The sequence below is a fragment of the Macrobrachium rosenbergii genome, chromosome 55 (assembly GCF_040412425.1).
Source record: "Macrobrachium rosenbergii isolate ZJJX-2024 chromosome 55, ASM4041242v1, whole genome shotgun sequence".
NCBI lineage: Eukaryota > Metazoa > Arthropoda > Malacostraca > Decapoda > Palaemonidae > Macrobrachium > Macrobrachium rosenbergii.
This window is the reverse complement of record NC_089795.1, coordinates 55,835,961-55,861,089: the sequence shown is the minus strand read 5'-3', so window position 1 is coordinate 55,861,089 and position 25,129 is coordinate 55,835,961. Positions and strand designations below refer to the sequence as shown.

General features: G+C 35.4%; 1 protein-coding gene across 4 annotated transcripts in view; it reads left to right on the top strand.

Moving 5' to 3' along the window:
• Positions 1 to 25,129, top strand: part of cpx (complexin) — a 356,338-nt gene that overhangs the window by 317,044 nt on the left and 14,165 nt on the right. The window contains exons 4-6 of one of the 4 annotated variants that reach the window (XM_067098600.1): positions 9,302 to 9,434; positions 19,267 to 19,320; positions 23,679 to 23,702. In XM_067098600.1, the coding sequence (XP_066954701.1) occupies positions 9,302 to 9,434; positions 19,267 to 19,320; positions 23,679 to 23,702 (211 nt within the window). Of the gene's footprint in view, positions 1 to 9,301; positions 9,435 to 19,266; positions 19,321 to 19,450; positions 19,475 to 23,678; positions 23,703 to 25,129 lie in introns of all 4 variants that reach the window. The other 3 variants (XM_067098599.1, XM_067098602.1, XM_067098603.1) reach the window with 3 other exon arrangements.

Below are 25,129 nucleotides of genomic sequence, written 5' to 3'. Positions count from 1 at the left end.
AATCTTGTTCTGTTTCGTTCGGCCATGCGCTCGTGTATTACGTTGCTTATTTCCATTATGGTTTTCAGTTTTTCCCATTTCCTTTACTTCTAATTACTACATCTGATCTTTCATTCGCTACCTTGTTTCATTATTTGCTCTAGTTGTGAGCTGCTTCTTCATCTCATTCTCTTTGTTTAGGATTTCATGCAAATAACATGCTTTCTGGACGCTCAAGGCTTTTCATATACCTTCTGTTTTAGCTTAGGTTTCAATTCTTCATCAAGTCTTTGTAGTCTGTAATTATTTCCTTGTGCTGTAGACAGTATATTTTGATACTTGTGACGAACGCATTTGTTTGTACATAAATATAGATATATATGGTAATATTTGTCATGGGTCGCTAAAAGTTTGAGACAGAAATGAGGCTAAAAAGCGCTCTTTAAATTCATATTTTGAAAGCTAAACATCATTACTGCTCAAGAATTTATACTTTCTCTTACTCAAATATCCCATCATTTCCCAGCATCTGTTTTATCTACCCTTCTATATGTCGTTAGGAAACGAAAACAGAGCGAAGAAGAACAAATAACTAAGGAACACCACCAGAGACTACAAACAGCCACATGTGTGGCACCATCCAGTGAAATACCGTAGAAGAAAAGAGTCGGTACAATTACTCAAATGAGTTACAAATCGAATACATAAGCAAGATGCATTTCTAGCAGGGTCCTACGCCCGAGCCTTGCAAAATGGCGATGTAAAGAGCAGCAACAAAGGATTGACCAGCCTTTCTAAGAAAAGGTAACGTAATATTTGTTAGGCAGAGTGGGAAACCCATGAATCTTGCTTTAAAGAAACCATACTAATGATTAGAAAGCTCTAGACACCCTCCCTCTTTCTCTCTCTCTCCAGAAATACAATTTACACACACACATATATATACATACATACATACATACATACATACATACATACATACACACACACACACACACACACACACACACACACACACACACACACACACACACACGTCAAATTGAAGAGACACTTAATCCTATTAGCAGCCTTAATAACCTCTTCGATTTCCTCCAGTGCTTAAAGTGCTCTTTCACTGAACGCCTTAAATCCAAAACAGGAGACAAACGAAGAAGCTCTCCATTCACGGATGCGATTAGAGCTCACATTCTGACTGGAAAGAGGAAGGTTACAAATTGGTCACGACAAACCTTCGTGGTCCAGTGCGTAGGAGGTTCACTTCACCAGCGATGGGTCCTGAGTTCAGTGCTCGAGCTCTCTGAAATACTTGGGCAGAGTTCCATTGATCCCACTTTGCTTTTATATGACAGTGAATTTGGCACGCGGTTAACTGGAGACTCGAGTGACTTGCAACAAGGTTGAGTAATGGTAAGAGGCTTGCAACCTCATCCCAAACTAAAAATTAGTTGTCAATTGGAGGGTTAACACCAAAACTTCCATTCAGTCCTTCTAAGAGAGAATACGTATGATAAATTTATACATACATGCATAGATACACACAATGTGTGTGTATATGTATATATTTGTGTGTGTTTGCACCACAGGGAAATAACAGGCAGAAGTTCGGTACCAAACTATTTCATGTTTATTAACGTATCGTCGGGAAACAAATGAGACAGTTTCGTATAATGGTAAAAAAAAAGTAAACAAAGAGAACAAGAAGTATCAGATAGTTAATTGTCAAGGGGTATAAAGCAATGAACGAGATAATCCGGTCACAAACTAAAACATCTTAAACTAAGAACTACGGGAAGGGTAACCATACAAAATACACAAAAACATGCATTAAATTAAATACTAATTCTTTGCATATATTTATTTTATCGTTATAAAGGCTTTACGTTTGTTGACTTTATAAAACGAGATTCGGTGACAGTCCTTTTGACTGTGGCGTCGTTCGGAACTATGAACTTGTTTCTCTCCGTGTGACACGATAATCAGGATCTATCAACTGCACAAATACTGCATTCGATATTTGGCAAGTGCATATACCTTATATCACGTTGACATTCCCGCGATAGAAAGTGTTATACACATGCACGCACACACACATGCACACACGCACACACATGCACGCCCACGTACACATACACGCATATATATATATATATATATATATATATATATATATATATATATATATATAACATACATTAAGGTTGTAAATTAATCACATGCACACATCACGTAACCGTCGTCATTATTTGATATGTGCGACTTCAACAAATAAATCCCTATATACCAAACTGCCCAGTTATCGCGTCCAGGACAGCAGCCAGCCTTTGCTGACGTAAAAGAAACAAAAGAAGAAAGAGAAAAAAGATAACTTATGACCTTCTTGCCTCAGCCAGCTTAGCACGCACACCCTATCTTACAGCCTCATTTAACTGGAACGAGAAAATAACAGTGATGTAAATCTTGCCGATTTTCGCCAGCCCTCTCTCTCTCTCTCTCTCCCTTTTTTTGTCTTTAAAAATATGATATTTCTTGTTGTAATTATCTACATCATCATCCATTTCTTTTCTCCACGCTATACTGCTCTTATTTTTAAGAATTTCATTTCTCCTTCGTAATGTTTTCTTTACTCCCGTTTACTCATTCTTTGTTTATATTCTTTTTCGTTCTCGGTTTTAGAGGTTTTGTTTTTATTTGTTCTTGTCGCCATGCCTTGCTCTTTCTTTATGTTTGTATTTTTAAGAATTATGCTGTTTTTACTTCTTTAATTTACTGTTTTTCTAAACTATATGTTTTACACTTTTCTGTTCATTGCGTAGATAGATTCGATTGGAAGGCTACATTTAACATCCATGCACTCATACAATTGTACATTTAAACACTTACACATACCGAATTTCCTAACTACATTTGCCATCTCAGCCTAAATATAGAGGGGCCACACTCACTGAACTCTTATCTTCTCAATACCTTTCGATACGTTTTCCACTGAAAACAATTGAATCCGAATATAGACGATGATTCTAACTTTGTTCATTGCTGGTTGCCGCTATTTTTACGCAGAGAGAGAGAGAGAGAGAGAGAGAGAGAGAGAGAGAGAGAGAGAGAGAGAGAGAGAGAGAGCCTGTACTTTTATGGTTTAGGTATTCTTCAATACTGTACTGTATTAGTAACATTTGATTCTTTCTTAAACTGACAGGCGATGGTAACATTTACATTCCAAACTTCCGTCGATAAACATTTACTGTAATATAGTATAATATACTGTAATATAGTATGATATACTGTAATATAGTTCTCCTTATTCAGAGTGCTGAAAATACCTCAACGTTATTTTATTATTCATTTCATGGAGTCATGTAGACTCATGGAACAATATGCTCAAGGAATTCATCACTGAATTCACTTTAATGAAGATATTTCATCCTGTTTCACATTCTTTATTAAATCCGTTCTTCTTGGTAAAAATCAAAACATGAAATGACTTCCAGTGAATTTGGAGCTTCTACTATCCTTGGAGGCGTTGCACATTCTTAAACTCGGGAAGGGGCATCCTTTCCTTGTCGGGTGATGGGGGGCCTTTCTTTCAATGTCAAGTCTATACATGACTTCAGGGAGTTATCCATACCTCGTTAGGCTTGGTCAACCTGAAGAAAATAAAAAAACCTTTGGTGCTGTTACATTTGACATTGAAAAAAAAAAACCGTTATGACCCGACAAGAAATGGATGCCCCTTAAGAGTTGACTATGAATGTGTTACCGCCTTTAGGGTACAGCAGAAGTTTAAGATTCATTGGAAGAAACTTCATGATTTGATTTTTGCTGAGAATAACGGATTTAATAAAGTTATAAAACTGATCATGCCTTGCGTAATTTCTATACAAAATCAGATTGCAGATACTTTTGGATTTGCTAAATCATCAGTAAAATAAATTTGTAATACTGAATGCGTGTCAGTATAGTCCACAAGAGAAAAGAGGATAAAACACTCTTAATAGCTCGATAATTTCGCCTTCCACCAGGCTTCTTCGAGAGTTCTATTACAACAGAGAGTGCGTAATCTGTGAGTGGTAAACTAGTCTATATTGAGAAGAGAACCCGGAAATAATGTATTGTTTATAGTCAGAACTGAAAATAACTACTTCGTCATGTTATTCTTAAGAATGATCCCATTTTCCTTCCCTCTCGGGATAGGAGCGGGGCGTCCGAAAGAAGCAAGGAGGTAACTGGGCTGCCTACGCCTCTTGTTTTATCTACTTACTCTTCTCGAACGAATCATTGCGAAAGGAGCGTGATTTCTCTCTCTCTCTCTCTCTCTCTCTCTCTCTCTCTGTAGTTCCTAATGCCATTTATGCATCACAGTTGATTATATCTATAAAATTACGTAATTTACGAATGAGATCAAATACTTTTACTTCAAAAGTGTTGTACTTCTTATTCAAGCACCTATCACTTGTAGCGCAGATTCATTCTGTGCCTCTAGGAATCAGCGTCACAGACATTCCACTTACCGCGAAGACAATCGAATGAGATCATTTTTGTTGTCCATACGCAATATGTAATTCTGAATAAGTTGGAGTGCAGAACGAACCAGAAGGTTAATATGTTTTCATACTTAATTATCGGAGAAAGGAGACACACCAATTCCTGTGCTGTTAGTCTTATAATTTATGCAGATCCATTCAGATTCCGTTAAATTCTGGATTCCGTTTTGTAAGGCCCAAAAAATTGAAATTTCCTGTAATATGAATAACACGTATTCAGCTTATTTTTACTGAGCTATAAATGAAAAGTTATTCACAGCCTGTGATTAAAACTTTTTGTTAGACGGTTTTGAATGCCTTTCCGTGTCCATATAATTGTAAAACATAAAGTTATCGTATAATTACAAACTTTTAATGGAAAACAGTAGTGCTTTTATAAATGGAGATATTTGAGCCATATTTACGTCACGTATTAAATTCAGTCAATTTCAGTGTTTTCACCACTGAATGAAATATGGCGAAGGTACTGCTGGTGATTAATGTAGTGTTCATTTCTGTGTTTTGTTTGCATAGCAGATTTCTCGCTAGCCAACTCTTGTGTTCTGTCACCAATACAGTGAATAAATCAGGTTGTAAAATAAAAAAGGTCACTATTTTGCTAACTTGGCGTAGACGGCTTGTATAGTTTTCGCTGGTATCTACTTATGTAAAATGAAATTTAAGCAGTAGGAGTACCAAGTCAATCTTAATTAATGTTCTGTAGGTGGTAAAATCCTTCTGTATTCTCGAATTACTCAACATAATGGCTTTGATGGCCGTCACTTGGCTCAGAAATAATTGAGGCAAAGCAGTTAACTTGCAACCGATATTGTCACATGATTTTTTAGCAAATAAAATCTAAACAATCGAAATTGTTCACAATTCCTACACGAAAACTTTTCCAAAACTATTTGATATCTGACAGTGTTCGAAAAAGCATTATATACCTTCGAGAATTTTAAAATAATAGAAACGAAATAAAATGGAGAAAAAGAGTCGTCTTTTTCATGGGTTAACTCTTCTCTGAATCTAATTCCAAGTTTCTCCAACTAGAAGAAACAGATGGTGGAAACAGCTGCGACTGCGACACTCAATGTATCGTAATTTCTTAGAAAGGTTCTTTATTGTCTTTGAGTTTTAGGGACGTATTTACCATGCCCCTCACAACGCTTCTCTCTCTCTCTCTCTCTCTCTCTCTCTCTCTCTCTCTCTCTCTCTCTCTCTCTCGTTAAAAGTTTCTCCTCACTTCTTCATGTGTCTGAACAGCGTCTCCCTTCCAGGGTGCTTTCCCTTGTTTATCTAAATGTCGCTCGTTTAAAGTTTTGCTTTCCCATCATGCTTACAGGTATACCTTTATTTCTTGTTTGTTTAAATACATAACTACAGGAATGTTTCCATGAGTCTTTGCTACACATTAGCGGTAGATGACATATTTGTCATTATTCGTATATTGGTGCCACATTTGAGATATATATACAGTATATAAGATTGGTGGCCGCTGAGAAATACGAGATGCCATCAGCATATATGATCCTTGATTATCCTTGACTCAGGGTATGGGCTAGCGACCTCACATGAAAATGTTTGCAGAGAATTGCAAAGGAGGTAAAAAACGGAAAATATATATACAATATATATATAATATATATTTTATATATATATGTGTGTGTGCATGGTTATATAGATGTGTGTATAATTTATATTACTGGAATAATAAAGTAAAATATAAACAATATATGACCACAAGAAAAGTGAAACGATTAAGTGCAAAAGCTTTTGCCTTTAAAACATCTTCAAGCAAACTACAAACAGTGAAACAAAAGATTACAAAGAAGATTGAGTCTTGCTAACAACGACTAAGATTAATGGGGCATATAACCATTTTATGTACATAAAAATCAGTACATGTAGGGATTTCTATTCATTTTTTGGGGGGGATCAAAGAATTATGGAATGAAATGTAGGACAAATCAACATCATTGTTCAGTTGACTCTATCTAAATAAATAACGCTCTTCTTGTGCACCTAAGTAAAAAATTGCATAGTACTGATTGGTCCCCCAGTAGTATAATAAGGCGATATAAAGGTATTGTTTCCAGAAACCTGTTAAAATGTGCAGTACTACAGGTAACAGAAAAATCATGTTAATTTACGCCAAATTCTCTACACTCGACTCCATTCTGCACAAAATGTTCAAAGGAGATTCCAAAGAAAAAATAAAGAATCTCAGTATGCCTTAGCCTCTCTTTCTTTTACTCTGTACATGTGTTAATCTGAGACAGCTGGTCGTCATCCAAAGAGCTGCCTCAAATGTAATAACCTTTGAAGGCCTTAAAATGGTTATATACACCTTTAACCTTAATTGTTTTTGGAAAACGAAGTCTTGTTTTTATTATTTCCCTTCATTGTAGTTTGCTTGAAAACATTTTAGAGGAGAGGTGAAAGATTTTACATTCAACGGTTTCACTTTCCTCATGGCCATGTACTCTGGTTGAGTATGTATTTTATATATATATATATATATATATATATATATATATATATATATATATATATATATATATATATATATTTATATACATACACACATGTACATATACACACACATAATTATTCGTAGTGTTTAATATTTTACCAAGAAAAAGTGCATTACATGTGAAACAGTCTAAAGTGTGTTTACTTATGGTTCACATTACTCTCTTGCGTATAATGTAACTCTTGCGTTGTCCCAAATTATGATAAGTTTTAAGAGACTGTAAAACTATATTTAATACTTCTATAGGGGCTTCCAAAAGATTATCTTTTTGAAAAGACTCGAAAGATGTGTAAGATATCCAAAAGCCTTTGAGGATTATGAAAATTCATTGACTTTTGCATGCGTATTGGTTTTTAGTACGTATACAAAAGTCAGTGACATTTTCATAATCCACAAAGGCTTTAGGATATCTTACACAGCTTTCGATTCTTTTCAAAAAGATAATGTCTTTTGTAAGCCCTTATAGAGGTATTAAATATAGTTTTACAATCTCTTGAAACTTCTATGTAATGTTCTTAAGTTTCCCAAGAATTCCAGAGAAATAATACTATTGCTAGGTGAGCGCAAATTGCTCATACCAAGATTCGAATTCGTGCCAATGACGTCACATCTGCCGTTTTTTTACGAGGTTTAGTTGTTCGTATGGTTTCGGGTTCCTCTGTCTTGATTCCGTTTAAAAATCAAATTATATGAGTGGGTAAGTACACAGAATTATTAATTTTACAGAAAACTCATTTTTTGTTTTTGACATTTATGTCCACTGTACTTCAAACATGTATATGTATATATATGTGTACAAATATGCACATACACACGTGTATACATACATACATATATATATATATATATATATATATATATATATATATATATATATATATATATGCATGTAGGTATATAAACTGGAAAGGCCTTACTGCCGAACGAGATTTGAAATCTTTGATAATCCTTATTTTTGTATATTTGTGTTCGAAGGTTTTCATATTTACGGTTTCAATATAGAAGCGTAATTGAATATTATTATCAAACATATAAGCTCGTTGATTACACGTTGTTCATCAGATATTTGGTGTCCTTTTATTAATTAATGATGTCGACACACTGTTGTAGCTTTGGACTTTCCATTATAATTCTAGACTTTTAATTAATTCTGTCGAGTTTGATAGTATCTGTCAGCTTCTAATTACAACTGTCAACTGCTTATTACATCGGATGATTTTTGCTTATACTGCTTCGCAAAATAAACCTTTATAGGAAATTATAGCACAAAATGAGATATGAGAGCAAAGTGAACTTGAATAAAAACAAATAAGCCCGATAATGTCATCAAAGGACCCAAAAGTATACTCAACAATGACTTGCAAACATTTACAATTCCACCGATTGAGAGGCAATCAGTCATAAAGAACGATCGCAAAGAAGGTCTGTCAGTTTCTCTCTCGGTCAGCAGAAGCTACTGGTAAAAATAAATCCATTTTTAGTTTGTCACCAACGGCTAATTAGCACCTCGGTTAAGAACAGACACTCATATTTGACTTACTTTTGCCGCGTGTTTGATGTAATTGCTGCTTCAGTTACTTGAATTTCCGTGTTTTGAACGGGACATCAAAGAGCACCGCTCTTTTCATGTCCCAAATAAAATCGAGTAAGCGCAGGTAGTACAGTACCTCCTCCATTTAAAATACAATATTTCCTACAATATTTCACCTTTACGCCTCTCCGCCCTTCATCCCCCTCCCCCCTTCATCCCCCTCCCCCCCTTTTTAACACCACTACCTCCTCCCAGGAAGTGAAGTTTTTGACTGGATGCTTCTCTCTGTCTGTCTGTTAGGTTGATTAATTAAAAGCCAATGAACGGATTTTTACGATATATTGTCATAGCATTCAATTTGTTTTAGGAAGCATTTGATTCAATTTTGGTGTGAATCCGGGGCCGGGTAGGATACATGATTTTTTTTCACCGCTTTATGTGATATAATGCTTTTACATTCAAAGCGTTATGCTGTTTGTGAAATCAGCCAAGTGTCACAGGCAGGGTCTAAAGACCTTGGTCACAGGGTAACGGAGTAACGATGCTAATCGCATTACAGGTGGTTTGCAATTTCTTGTTGCTCTTTGGTTGCTAATTTCATTCCCATTACACCGTGAACACTTCTTTGTTAGAGATGCAATTAAAGTAAAAAGCAAAGGAACGGTAATCAGCCACCTGCGTCATTTTTTTAAAATATGGAGTTTGCAATTCATTTGTCTTTTCTTCTCTTTACAGTACAACATCAAGAAGAAGGAGGAAATCGTCCCTGAGGAACCCCAAATGCCCGACAACCCTCTCATGAGGAAGAAGAAAACCCCCGAGGAACTTGCTGCAGAAGCCGAGGCCGAAGATCAGGATGAGTTCACGAGTAAGTCGCTCGACCCCTTGCAAGGCTACTCGCTTCCTCCTCACGCACTTACTCATGCAGTGTCTTTATTTTCCTTTTCTGGATTGGTTTACGTTTTCTCTGTGTTACTGTTGCTCTTGCTGTGCGGCACTGAAGTACTCACACTTTCGCTCTCATAGGACTCATCCTCACGCACATGAATGAATGGATGGACCAGTGAATAACAACACGGTTATTCATCCTCTATGTTACTTCGCTTTCTGGCCTCTAATCATCGGTCACTCGTGTTTTCCTTTTCACTGTCAGACACTGTCACGATGCACTAGCAGAACAATAGCTCCTGTTTTAAACGTTTTTAGAAAAAACAAGTAAACATAAACTACTGACTAGAATTTAAATTGCAGAAAAGGTTACGTTACCACTATCTTTTTCAACTACTATTTCACCAACATTTTTTGTTTATCTTCATGGTTTCCAACTTGCTTTTTATCTTAACTTGATTAGCATACAACAGGTTTTTCTGTTAACTTACATAGAATGTAGAGGATGCATTACTGTGTAGAACGTTCGCTGCAGTGTCCTTGCTTGCGGAATTCGCAAAAAGAAAGCTTTTGAGATTTTGAGTTAAAGACAAATTAGTTCGTAGGTAATGTTTGCGTTCCAGGATTTAAAAGTAAGATACATTTCGCCTAAGAACAAGCATATCATTGCTTTTTGAGCTAAAATTGAATAACATGAGCGATGAATGGGAAGCCACGACTCATATAAAGAATTCAAGCGATTTACTATGCATCATATTATCATCGCTGGTAATGAATAATTGCGTTATTCATGCTTAAGTGATGAATACTGTATGTGACCAGTTATAAGGATGATGTTAGTAGCAAACAGCTGCATCTTCTCATGAATGATGTTTCTCATTGATACATAAAATTATTTTAGTTATTTAAGTATATATATATATATATATTTATATATAGATATATATATATATATATATATATATATATATATATATATATATATATCTGTTATGAAAATAACTATAAAATAAATATAAATAGATTGATAGATAGATAGATATAGATGCATAGAAAGATAGTTGAGCGTATATTATCGGTGTTGCCATTGTGATTATGTTGCTATTTCATCATTACTGATATAATTCATGAATAAATACACTATTTCATAGACGCAGTCAGTTATGAATCCGTGCGTTATTTTGCGAATGACGTTTGCTGTGGCAGTGCACAGTAACTGCAAAAGTTGATTTAGCATAATTGTCCGTCAAGAATTCAGTTGCTACACCGCAAATGCCATTCGAGTCGGAGAGTTATGTTTTTTTTCTGCGACAAGAAACTTTTTTCTTTGCAGTAACTTATGGATTCGGTTTTTCTTGAAAGCCTGCGTTATTTTCTTAAAGGCATTGTTATGTTCGTGTGTATTACTAGACTGTTGCAGTCACTTCATTATGAGTAGAGGTGTTGTATCTATTGATTGTGAATATTTATTATTTCACGGCTACCTTTCGTCTTAAAAATTCCAATCGGCTATGCAAAATCAACAGTAGCCATTGGAGACATTTCACCCCTTGGATTTATGAAGCTGATGACCTAGAGCTGATTTCAATCTTTTTCAAACCAAGCACCCAAAGAACAAACAAAGCAGATCCCCGTTCACCTGACAGTAAAATGGAGTCACTATGAATCTAGTCATTCATTTGAAAATGTTACTTTCATTTAAATATATTTAAAAAGGAACAGATCATTAATAGCATAACCAACCCATATTACTGTATGATGCTATACAGGAGTGAAGTGAAATCTCGATGAATTGATCCCTGGGAACCCCTCTGCGAACCCCTGGGGGTCGGTGAACCCTTGGAGGACCCAGTCTTGACCATTAGGAGACTGGCTTGAAGTAAAGACAACAAAAAGGCTTTAGGAGTCCCTGTCACACTGCGATTCCTTCATTAATATGACATTAATTTTTTTTTTTTTTTTACTGTTACATAAGACGTAGCCTCTTGAGTACTGCAGAACGAATGTATAGCACAGGAGTGGAATTATCATCCTGGATATCTACTGACGGTTCATAACTGTTATATTTTTTATAGATGACTCTCTCTCTCGTAGTTCTGGTGGTAGTGCGTTTAACTCAAAACTGGATGGCCCGCGTTCGACCCTTGAAAGGGACGAGGAGGGACACATAAACGCGTTCCCTAAAAATACAGTGTGCCTTTGTTTACCTATGCAGGAAGTTGGATAACCAATTATTAGAGAAGGAAGCTAGACGTGGGTGTTCTTCACTACGTCAAAATATATACCATCATAACGGGAGGGCCTCGACGAGGTAGTCCTCTCCCAGGACCTGTCCTCACCTTGTTGGGGTGGAACGGTTCGTAAGATAAGATACGTATCTCTCTCTCTCTCTCCATTTGCTTCGTGGGTAAACGAAGACAAAAGTTTCTCTCTGCGGTTTCTCGCGTGGAATAGAAATTCATCTTGATACCACATTGTCGAGGACATCCGATATTCCTTTTGGTTATTTATAGCGAAGTTTGCGAGCGCCTGCAGTGTTTGTGGGGCCAAAGTTTTATTAGAACGTCACTGAAAATAATTTAGTTGTGCGTCCTGGTGCGAGAAGTTCTTGTAGCAAGGAATTGCAATTTCCAGTATGATATAACCTCTTGGATATATGATGGCTTTTAGCTGGAAAAGGGGATCTTAATATATTTTCGCCCCTGTTCCATAACTTTTATGCATCTGATCTGACAAAGCCTTCCTTCATGTTTTTGCATCCATTGAAGAGGTTGATTTTGATGGAAATACCGCCGTCTCTGAAAGAGGGAATATTTGCTTTTTGGATGATTGCATCACTAACAATCAGAGCATGTATTCACATGAAATGAGCTCATAGTGATTTGTGATAAGCCATTAACTGGATTATAATAATTTCCAGTGTATTTGATAAGGCTATTCATTTCCTTTCTGTTGCCTGTAAATAAAATGTCAAAGTTTTCCTAAGTCAAACTTGAGTGGATTTTCCCACTTTCTTTACAAAGATTTTCCAAGCACCATACATGGCAGAATATCAATTCATTGAAAGGAAGGAGAGAATTTTCTAACTGAAGACTTCATTAAATCTAAATAGTCCACAGATCAATTCTATGTAAACTTCCATATTGTTTTTCTCGAAAGTAATATAAATGCAAACTTTACCATGGTTTTGTTAAAGGAAAAGTTCACAGGCAAAATTCTTTAGAACTTTCATGGATGAAATCTAAGTTTGCCAGAGAATAACTTCCGAAGCTCAAGCCTACAAAGAGTCAAACCTCTTAAGTGAATCTTCATATTTACTATCTGAGAATTGTAGGTAGAAGTCGTCCCGTATTGGGCTATCTTAAAATATGCGTGTTATTTTTTCTGTAAATGATAACCCTGTCCAATTTTGAAGTCATGGTAGTCATTTATATTTCTGCTCAAATTCCCCTTCTAACAAATTGTCAGAAATGACACCGAAGGATGTTCATAAAAGTCACAAGTGCAGATGGTAGATGGATGGGTGACCTGCGCCAGAGTTTCTCCTTAAGATCATTAAATTTTGACTTAAGAGAAAAAATATAGGCGAGACGTGTCGAAACTTGTGTCATTATGACTAAGTCGAGGTGATTATGGCGTGGAAATTTTTCATTAAATTTACATTCTCTGAGAACGTTCAGTTTCTTTCTTCGTGGTGAATTTAGAAGTCAACATGGCCATAATAGTTTCATGAAAGAGATCAGGCTGAAAACATTCATGAATAAAGGAATATGAAATTTAGGCCGAGTCCATGAGCCCTCGCTAGCATCGCAGTGAAGTTGTCATGCTCTCTCTTTCTTCTCTACTTTTCCAGCGCTAATCATCGACTTTTAATACATCTCTTGCAAGAGACGAAATAAAAAGGTAATGTATAGTTTAGGCCGAAAGTCTGACCTTTAACGGACAAAGTCAGTGACTTCTTTGGCGGTATGTGATTTATGTGATAAAGTTCCTAAAAATAACAATTGGCCTCATTTTCCTAAAAATAACAATTGGCCTCATTCATATCGACAACAATGTTCCGTTATTAACTCACTTGGAACAAAAATCATTCCAGAGGTAGCGACGCTCTCAGGTCTGACATAAAGAATTATTTTTAAATGAAAGGAAATAGTGGATATAAGGGTCATTGGTGATGTTCCACTACTGATTCTTAGCACCCTACTATACAGTAAGTACCGTATTTCACTCAACGCACACATCTAGCCAGAGTGGATCACGATATTTTAATGTTTTTGTCGTTCTTAGCAATATCGTTGACTTTTGAATGTTCACTGCATTGCCCGCTTCATGATGGCATTCATTATATGATCGATGAACATCATAAAAACTGCATCTTTTGACACGAAATGCCTGTGATTGCTTATGATTACAGACAGCCAAAGGCAGTGACTAGTCACTTCTTTTTAGCGTTATTTACGAATGATGATTCCATATGTCAGCCAGCCTCTTTTTCAAATAGTAATATTGGCTAAAACGTCGAACACACATTAACATCAGTAATATCAACAAGAGTAAACGCTGTATATCAGTCAAATAACGATATTGATGGCTGTTGCTGCTGATCGAAAATATGATGATGCCGCCCCATTGTCAACTACCATGACAAATCACCTTCTTCCGACAATCTTGAGTAAGAGTGAACGAGACTCATTATTGTAGGCCTAGCTTATAAATCAGAGATATCTCTCCAGCCTTCCCATCCACATTAAAAGCCATTTCCTTTAATCCTAAAGCCATCCAACCCTTGGCTGCTTCTCAAGTTTCCAGACAGATTTCTCATAATTCACTGCGACTCTTTCGGCTAGTTGCCAGGAATTTAGAATCTGTTTCACATAAGATGGCGTTTCATGTGATCGATTTCATTCTAGAAATGGTCATTCTAACATCGGGAAAGAAAGACTGACATATAATCTATCTGTCTTAGAAATTAACGCGACAGGATACCAGATATGTGTATTAAAAACATCACTGCGCATTATAGGTGGTATCTTTCGTTGTAAGGGTTGAGAAATTTCAGGAGTTAATCTTTATTTTAAATATTTCACGGGAGGGTATTTCACCGCTGAAAATTCTAAGAACTATATGAATTTTTTTTATAAGTGGAGCCACATTTTGCCTATGAATCATCAAATTTGGTTTCTTACTCATGATTTTGGAAAGTTGCTTTTGCCCCACCTCTCCCAAGGTTATGTGATGATCTGAAAGAGGAATGGTGCTTCCGGTTATTTCTCAGTTTATAAGAGCGGACTTTATTAAACGGGAAGGTCACGGTTGCTTCCTGAACAGCGAATATATCAATCATTATCTTAGCCACAAACTTTACATTATGATATGAAAACTCTGGCTAAGAGATTCGAAGACCTCTTGCTAACTACCACTTATCATGGGATGGTAACTTCAACGGGTGCTTTTTTCCGATGACCTTGATTGGATGCCAAGCATCATGGTAGTCCGCCCTGAGCAGACCCGATCAACATTTTAAATTAATTTTCATTATACGGAAAGGAAAAACAAAGAATTTAGTAAAGGCATTTCTACCATCATCATCGGCATCAGTATAAGCTGGGAGACTTTATAGCAAAAAAAGACAGCAGTCCGAGCCGCATCATCCTTTGACGTATGATTCCAAGATGACCATCGACATCTCCGCAGCTCCACCATAATTCTACACCAAAGCATCAGAAGGAGCTCGTCGAGCAACCCCTACATCATGGGCATTATTCTCTTCTGGCAATTATTGCCGATTTTCCTAATTGTAAAGGACCGCTCACTCCCAATACTGTCGTCCTAGTACCTTCTCGGTCTCTCTTTCCTAATTCTTACCAAAACTTCTGATCTAGTCATAACTTTGACTGAAGTTTCCCTTCTCACTCTCTCTGTATAGTGAAATCTTATAAAATCAGTGCGACGTATTTCACGTCTATGTGAGTAGTTTATCACATCGTGTTTACATTTCTCGCCAAACAACTCCATATATATCATGTAAAGCATTGATTTTTCTTTTTTTTATGCACATTTGATAATCCCAATTCTCGTCTCGGATGAAGAGTAATTATTTCAGTCCCTTCATAGATTCCAACAGCCGATTCCTTAGAACCTCCTCTCTCTTTCATGGATTTTGAATTTTTGCTGTTCTTCCTTGATCTTTTCTGTATCAAGCCTCTTCCTTAAATCTGTCATTTTCTGTTACGTTTACTCTCAAGTGCCAGAGTGAGCTTGTCATTTTCATTCTCCCACCATCTACACTAACATGCATGCATCACAGGATCTTCTGAGAAGGTTTCCATTTTATTATGAAGTGTTACTCTTGCAAAAGATACTTTCAACTTTCTTTTCTCTCAGCCACTTCCAAAGTCTCACCCATCTCTGTGGATATCATCAGTTAACACCATATCGTCCACAAACTTTACTCATTTTATCCCCATTCATAGTCTTTCATTACCCCAAGCTCTTTCGTTTATATCTTTTATGCCATATTAGTCACCCCACCCCTTCCATATATTCTTGTCTAAGCCTCCTTTTTTTTTCTTGAAAATTTGCAGTTAAACTTAACAAACTGCATCCTTCATTCTGTACATATTGTGCCTCGATATTCTTTTTTTTTCCACATGCACAATCAGACTCTTGCCTTTCAAACTTCTGTCAAAATCGCATCATCACCAATAACATCCAAAAGAATTTTAAGCATCACAAAGATCCCAAGAACTTTTGTAGCTGCCAGTGATAACCTTATTTTGTCATTTAACTCTATGAACACTTGACTGAAATATTATAAGAAAGCATCTATCCATTTGCATCCTTTACACTAAGATACTATACTAACCGGCCCTTCCCTATTGGGTCACTTCCCCTCAAAACAGCTTTTTTCAGTAAACCTCCTCTCACTATCTGGCCAGACATTTTATTTAGTCCTATCTTTTTCTATTACAGTACCTTGTTAACATTTTTCCTTTTTATATATATTATGTCTCAGACATGATTTTTTCAAGTGTTTTTCAAGCTCCCTTCTTTTCTCATTTCTGAATCCTGCATCTGAATCATTTATCATGAACGTCCATCATTTTTCTCTCTAGGTATTAATCCCAAAAATATCACTTTTGAACATTTCAAACTTTCCATCTTTCGTACCCCTTTACGCTCTAATCACAGTCCAACCTCATTCTGCGGTCACATTCTGCTTACCAAACCTAATTCTGATGAAAACCATGGTAAACTTATTCTCCGGTCACTTAATTGTGAGTCGAGGGTGGTGCCTCACTCGATCACCGAATCGGGCAAGGAAATGAAAGGTATGGGCTCGCTTCCTTGAAAAGCCTGAATGACTCCATTGGCCTAATGGTGAATAATGTATCTGCTTATTTGTTGAATGTTATGGGTCGAATCTGGTCGTCGGGGGAGAGATATAAGAAATTAAAATAACTGACGTATTTGTTTTCAAGTATATTATCATCATAACGGGAAGGCCTATACGAGGTAATCCTTACCTTATAGAGGTAAAACCACTCATCAGCTATTTTATCACATACTTTTGCACTTAAACCATCCAGCAAAACCACCCTGCCCAACCACCAAACATCAATTCAAGCTCTCTAAGAAACTTCATTGTCACTCTTCTCCAAGCCTGGACCATAGACACTTGAAGCCAGATTTTCTACCCCCCCCCCCTTCTTTCAGTTTTAATCACCAAATCCTGGAACTTACACCTTTATACAGGTTAAGTTGGAAATTACGATTATTGTTTCCGATCTACTTTTTGCGAGACATAATTCTGTTTCATCTAAAACGAATATGTTTAATAATGCTTGAACAAGATCTGGAAAAAAGTTTATTTTGGGAAGACGCAAGTCCGACCTTTGAGAACAATCGGCGTGAATTGTTTGATAACGAATAATTTTTCACTGATTTCCACATAACTTCTTTGGCGTCACTTGATTTTAGCAAGCAAATAGGAGAAAAATAATGAGAAAGTTGCAACATAAATTAATTGAAACAACTATGAATGACTCAGCATTAACACGAATTACTATAGTTGTAGTAGCTTAGGTGAAAGTAGTAATTAGATGTCACATACTGTTTTCAAGATGACTGCAAATGTTTTGAAGATTTGCTACTTTAATTGAAAAATGTCTTTTCTATTTTTGTTTCTTCTTGTGAATTTGAGTTCCTACTCATTTTACTGATTATTTTCTTATGAAGATTTGTTTGAATTTATTAAAATTCAAGTAAGTATAAAGAGCCTTAATCTTACTCGCTAATATTGACATTGGTGCATGAAAAATTTGTTATTTTTTCATGCTCTCGTTACTATGGCCTGTGCTTTCAAATATATGCATGCTTGATTGTGTAGGACGTCATGATGTGAAATGGTTCAAAGTGGGTTCTATGTGAATTCGAAAAGGGCAGTTTGCCATTTCGCTTTTAACCATTTCGATAAAAGGAAAGTGAATTTACCATACTCCGTTTGCTCTTTTTCATTTCGCATTCCACAGCAAGCAGATGTGATTGAGTTTCAGCAATGAAATTCGGAAGGTTTCGCCTCTTGGGTTCTTCAGATGCAGAGGCTATTTTCTAGTACCATAAACCCCTCGGGATGAGATTTGAGTTGACCACCAATTTCAGTCATTATTATTTTCATAAAACTTGAACTAAAATAAAAAAAAAACAGCAGTGATGACTCCATTCGATAACTATAGTTAACATTTTTTTATAATAAGTAGTGTTTTTTTCCCTTTTTTGTATCGTATGGGGAGATGCTTTCATTTCTTACTTTCTGTATCTAGCATTGGCATCCTTATCCGTCATGAGATGTGCAACAATTTCGAACAAGCTGTGTATGACTTAACTGCTAAATTCTATTTTCTCTTTTTCTGATCTGTGGAGCAGATTTAACCTCTCACATCCTTAGGCCTTAAGGATATTAAATGCACTTTTTCGCTTTGGTACCTGAAGGTCTCTGCATGCGCCAAACGCTTTAATGCCTGAGCCACGGAAAGCTAAAAAAAAAAAAATCTATCTTCATATTAAAAAGCTCCTTCTTTCCACTGTCCTCGGATCTGTATGTTGTTCCTATCATTTTTATTTCACCACTTATCCTGTGTTGTTTATTGTTTGGTCACTTTTCTTTTACCGGGAAGAATCAAAGTGCTTTGCTTAGTCAGTCTTATTAATGAATAAGGAGATGTCACATCGTCTCACTTTAGTTCTGCACCCTCCCTCCACTACCCATTTGGGTTTATACGGTACAATGGACGCTTAAATCTTGAAAAAGTTCTTGTTTGTCTTTTCCTAAAGTTTTTAAGTATTGAGAATTATTGCCGTTTCATCATCTAAACCATTTATTGTGAGCACGTCTTTGGTACCAATCCAAGCCATGTAAATTTATAGTAACTGTTCACTAGAGGCTATCAGTTTTGAGTTCACTCTAACCGAAAGTAGTTACCATGGATTTCGTTATTGTTTTCAATCATTTCTTAATATTTTTGATGACCCAGCTAATGAAGAACCCTTTTTCTATTATGTTGCAGTTTGTGGAAAAGAAGATAACCTGATCCATCGTCTCTCGTATTACAGTTCTGTTTTAATATCATTAAAAAGTTTTTCCTCTGATTCAGTATTATTTTCATTCATTCTGTTCTAACATTCAGAAAAGTAATCCCTTGGAAGCTGCATAATTTCCTATTAGTTTATTTAGACTGTTTTAAAAGAGTATCCCATCGAACCCACTATTCATTTTCTATTACTCTTTCACTAACTTTTCCGTTCTGTTTCAGAATTGAAAAACACCATAGAAACACAAATTAATGAGGTGAAACAGCAGATAGAAGGTAAGTTCTAAAATATTCTCACAGGTTTTCTTTATAATATATAAAAGTCAAATAAATGATATCAAACATTAACAATAATACTCTTTAAGATAACATTTTCATTATTTTTTTATTTTATTCACTATATTAGAAAAGGTCTCGTCTGCAACAGATGGTAAGTCCGTCGGTATCAGGGCTTCAATATGATATTCGCTTGTACAGTATATGATCGTAAGAAGATGCAAATTCGTTGCGGTACTTTCAAAAGCGTAATATATATATGCAGTAATTGCCACTCTTGAAATAGAAGTATTTCTTCTAAATTGGTTCACATTAGTTTGCTCACCCTTACTTATAGATTTGTAAAGTAAGACCCTTTATTTTGCCATAATAATTTAGCTACTTGATCGAAAGAGCGTCTGGTAATGCAATATTGGTATTCATCCGCATTAGGTAGATTAGGTGTAAAAGCTATGAATAACAACAGTAGGACCACCGTATATTGACACTGACCTTGATCATTACGGTATTATTGCTTCAGTATCTAGTTACAGCAGTGTTACTTGGGCTTGTAGATGTTTCCTTTCCTCTGTAAAATACCATTGCTTTCTTAGGTAGTCCCTAGATTAAAAGGAATTATCCTTGTTACCATGTGATGTATTCTAGTGAATGATTAAATTCTGTAGGTAAATCATAGATCACTTACAACTATTTATTTTAGTTAGAGTGATGAATGATAAGGAACAGATTGAAAACTGTTTTGAAGTGGATCTTTATTCACGCCAATTGTGATATGTAAATCTACAGTAAGATGTTTATGTCTAATAAAATGTGTATTTTCAAGATTTGAAAATGGAGTGACAAATTTAGTGTGCTGAAATCTAATCGCAAATGTTGAGATTTCAACCTCATTTCTTACCGATATCACGGAAACAGAAACGTATGTGTATCTAAATCCATCGTAATCTTTGAAAGAGGAAGAAAATGATTATTGAGAATCCTTGCCCCTTTCAGTGGTCTTCTGCAGGACCTTTTCTACCAACTTTTTCCAGATAGAACTCTTAAGAATGCCGTTGGTTAGACAATACTCGTGAGCCACGACTCAGAGGTAATGGCGGTTTCCAGATTGATAGGACTAGGAATTTAAAGGGGGTAAAAATTTTACGAAAGGAAAACAGTATATTCGAAGGAATTGGGAAAGGAAATTTTGGTAAAACACGGAACAAAGAATTAAAAAGTTAAGGAGAAATGAAGAGCCTTTGAATGAATTGAAAAAAAAAAACTTGGATGTTGATATTTAATTGGAAACACGCAAGAGATAAGGAGACAAAATGCACATACCGATTAAGGCTATCAGCAAAATGCTATTCTTAACGGAAGGTTCTAGGTAACTCAAGCGGATTAGTAACAGTAACTCATCTTATTTATTTATAAGCACACAGTATTTCAGGATATCAAACTCAAAAGATACAGATTTTAGAAACTGTCATTGAGAGCGATGGCTTTTAATCTTTAGTATGAGGTTGTTAATTCCTAAATGAAATAGTCATCAAGCTTCAGATATATATATATATATATATATATATATATATATATATATATATATATATATATATATATATATATATATTATATATATATATATATAACGTATATATATATATATTTTTAAGCATTGGCAGGAATTATTTTCCAGATACACTTCTTTGTTGGTTTTTTAGGCAAATATCAATATTTAACAAAAAGGTTCTTCTCAAGAAAAATTCGCATTTTTATACAACACCGCAAAGCAGTGATTAATAAAATTATGAAATTGATTTCGAGTCAGTGTAGGTTAGATTAATTAGTCCATTATATCATATTGGTTGAGGGGAATGTTATGCTATCAGGTCGCACAATTAAGAATATCTAAGCAAGCAATACATCACATACCTCTGTATCGCCTTTAAAACAAAACACTTGATTGAGGATTCGTTTAATAGAAGAAAACTTGCCTCACTGCTCTCTCTCTCTCTCTCTCTCTCTCTCTCTCTCTCTCTCTCTCTCTCTCTCTCTCTCTCTCTCTCTCTCTCTCTCTCTCTCTGAAATCTTTAACAGAATTTAAAGATTATGTTTCAAAGTTTATATCTTTAACTTGACTTTTCTTTTCTATCAGCTTTGACTTTTCTTTTCTATCAGCTTTAAGGTAAAATCAGGAGAAAGAAGATTCTAGTATGTTCTGGCTTCACCTATAACTAAAGGCATACATAATACAGAATGGGAGTGTGTTCAAGAGAGCACATATGATACGGCCTTCTTCTAGTGGCTAATATAAGTAAACGCCTCAAAACTCAAATCGCTATTGCTCACTATTCTCATATGAACAAGTCGCACTAACAAAAACAAAAACAGCTCCACTTCTTTTTTGCGAAGTTAGCCTGTTGCATTACTAGTAGAATACGAATTACCTGGTAGCGACCCTGAGATTTTGTTGGTTTGCAAGTCAGGGAAATTGGTGTGTGGCTGAAATAATTATGAACAATATAATCGCATTTATTTGAAACTAGAATCTTGGACTCTATGACAAATCGTCATCAGATCTTTGATAACGTGAGGCAAGTTTATCTTATATTTATCAGTTATATCACCCTATTTCCTTTATAATCTTTAGGCTTATCTGTATTCATATAACGAAGCACATGCTGCTGACTTTGAAAATGTGTTGCAGTACTTAACTTTTTTTCGTTATTACCTAACTTTCAAATGTATGTAAAAAATAATATCCAAAGTGCAACATTAACTCCTTTAATTGTTTATAGACTTTATTTACTAATTAGGATTTTAAACATTTACCATAGCCTTGACACTGGTCTAGAGAATATTTATTCTGTGGTAGGATCATGGGAGCGTTTGGAAAATTGTAGCTCAAACTTCACCTCAAGGTTGGCAACTGGATGATCTTATATATTGCCATAGAGAATATGGCTTCAGTCATTTGTTCTGTAGATGTTCGTGTCAATTTTCATATTGGGGGTTACCTTACTTCATTCTAATTGTAAGAGCAGTGACATACTAAATAGAGGTGAGGGGTTTTGTTTTGTTTTTCATAACATTCCTTTAATTAAAATGGCTTTTTATTGAACGTCTGCATTTGTCCAGTACAGAGTGTCTCGCTTTTTCCAAACTTTTCCCATATCCTGTGATTCCAAGAGAGATATTACTCGCTTTGCTTTCATTTGTAAGTTTTTCATATATTTCCATATATTCAATAACTGTGGACACTGAAAAAACGCAGTAAGAGATTAATTACATGAAATACACATCACGTAAGCATTTAGCACTTGTCAGCCAATTCAGTGTACGAGAAAGGATAGTTTGTCATGACTGTAATGGAGATTTATTTTTACATAGATTACGAATGTTGTGCTTGTGGTATTCGATCCTCTATTTTGACAAGGTCATTTTTCATCCATTTGAGCACCTGTCTCAGTGTGTCCAGAATTTGTCATTTTGTCAAAAGGAAAATTTTCATTTTGATAGAGCTGCCTCGTATTGCTTGATTATTATGGTACATTGGTGTTAAAAACGTATGTGTATTTCTGAAAATCGGGTCTGTAGTTTAGCAAATGTTTTATTTTTGAAATTTTGCTCATTTTTTAATCTTAGATAGAGAGGCATAAAGGTACTTCTTACAAAAGGTTACCTGTTGTCAAAGGTGGAGTCCTTACAAGCCACAAATAGACCAGAATTTCCCATCAAATTTCTAGTACTGAAACCAATGATGGATCACATTTTTGTTGTAATGACAAGAGTAAGCAAATTCCTTTTCATTATTAGAGGTCTTTGTTTGTTTGTAACCTTCCTCCAAGCATATGAGTGCATATATACCGTATATATGTGTTAATGCATACAAGTACATGTATATATATATATATGTATATATATGTATACTATATATATATATGTGTATATATATATATGTATACTATACAGTATATGTATATATATGTATACTATATATACATATGTATATATATATACTGTGTATGTATGTATGTATGGATGCATATCCAGTGATTCCCATTCTCTTCAAAAGAGACTCTTGTGATCACGGAGTTTCTTGAAGAACTTCCCATCCCTGGTCCCCTAGGCATCCAGATCCTGCCCTTGTCGTTCTTACAGTAGACGAAGCCCTGACCCCAGTGCCAATGAAACCTCTCCCAATGACAGAAAAGAAAAAAAGGCCCAAATCCAATAGTCCAAGTGCTTAGTTTTATCTCTGAATCAAGCAAGTCATGGTATGACACAAGATGATATGATTTGTAACTACGTCAGTGTTACTAACCGATTTTCATTTTGTTTCTTTTCTCCCCCTCCCCCACCCCTTCATGAAATATTAGAAAAATTTCACATTCTTAGCGGTGGTAAGTTGGCAGAAAATATATCATCTGTTTGTCATATACATATATATATATATACATATATAGTTCTTCTGCATAAGCTGATTTTTGCAAAGATTTCTGCCTGTCAGTACTTCCTTTAATTCTTAAAAAAAAAAGGATAATCATAATGATAAAAATAACTCAGTCAAACTTATGTAGATCTATTAATGCAGGGCATAGGTATACAGGTCAATGTCAGTTTAATCAAAAATATCTGTGTCTACTGTACAGTAGAGTTTACAATTTCTTCACGCAAAATTTATTGATTTCAACCAGCGATCAGTTGTAAAAGAAAGGAACCCTTCTACAGAAACAATTCATTCCATTTGGCATGCGTCACAAATACTGTTGGGCTACAGAGTGGAAACACCGTGATAACTTACAGTCAGATAAAACGCTTTGGATTATCCCTATAGTCTACCAGATATTCAGAGTTGTTCTGTCTGTTTTCATAAAAAAAAACTAATTTTTATTATTTCACAGATACAGTGCTTTTCAGATCATATTAGTGTGTATTTGGATAAGAGTGAATTATATATATACATATAATGTATATGTAAATTTTGGTCACATCCACTCTTGACTGTTTTCATACTCCCAGATATTGAACCACGAATACCAAATATTCATTATACCTTGGAAATACCTTACACCCAACGGGAATTATATCTGATTTGCTTCAGCCAAGATTAGGCAGATGCACGTATGAAGTACAATTCACCTTGGGAGAAAGTTATTCCCAAGGTGTAGTGAATGATATTAAATGTAAATGGCATTTGTGGCTCAATATTTGTGATACACACACACACACACACATATATATATATATATATATATATATATATATATATATATATATATATATATATATATATATATATATATACACAGACACATATATACGTGTAAGTGTGTGTATATATATACACATGTATATCTGTGTATGAATTATACACTTTTATAACTTTTAGAAGGGTAGGTGCCAGATGTGTGGAACCTTTCAGTTCTCAGAAAACTTCAAGAGATGGGGCTCTGCTCCCTCCCCTTGTGTTTGACCCAGCTGTCGCTGGTACGAGTTCATAGTTTGGTCGCCTGGTGGGTGGCACGCTTGGGATTGAACCCCTTACCATTTTAGTGCAAGCGCAGTACTCTACCACTGGGATTATGGAGTATAAATACCACACCCCGTCTCCATAAGGTTGGGGCCTTCTGGTTCTCGACAAGTCTTTTAGGAGGAGGCTACTATCCCCATGCCTTTCACACACACGCATATATATATATATATATATATATATATATATATATATATATATATATATATATATATATATATATATATATATATTATTTCCATAGACGACCTCAATCATACAGAAGGTTCAGAAAAGGTGATATCCTTTTCTGAATCT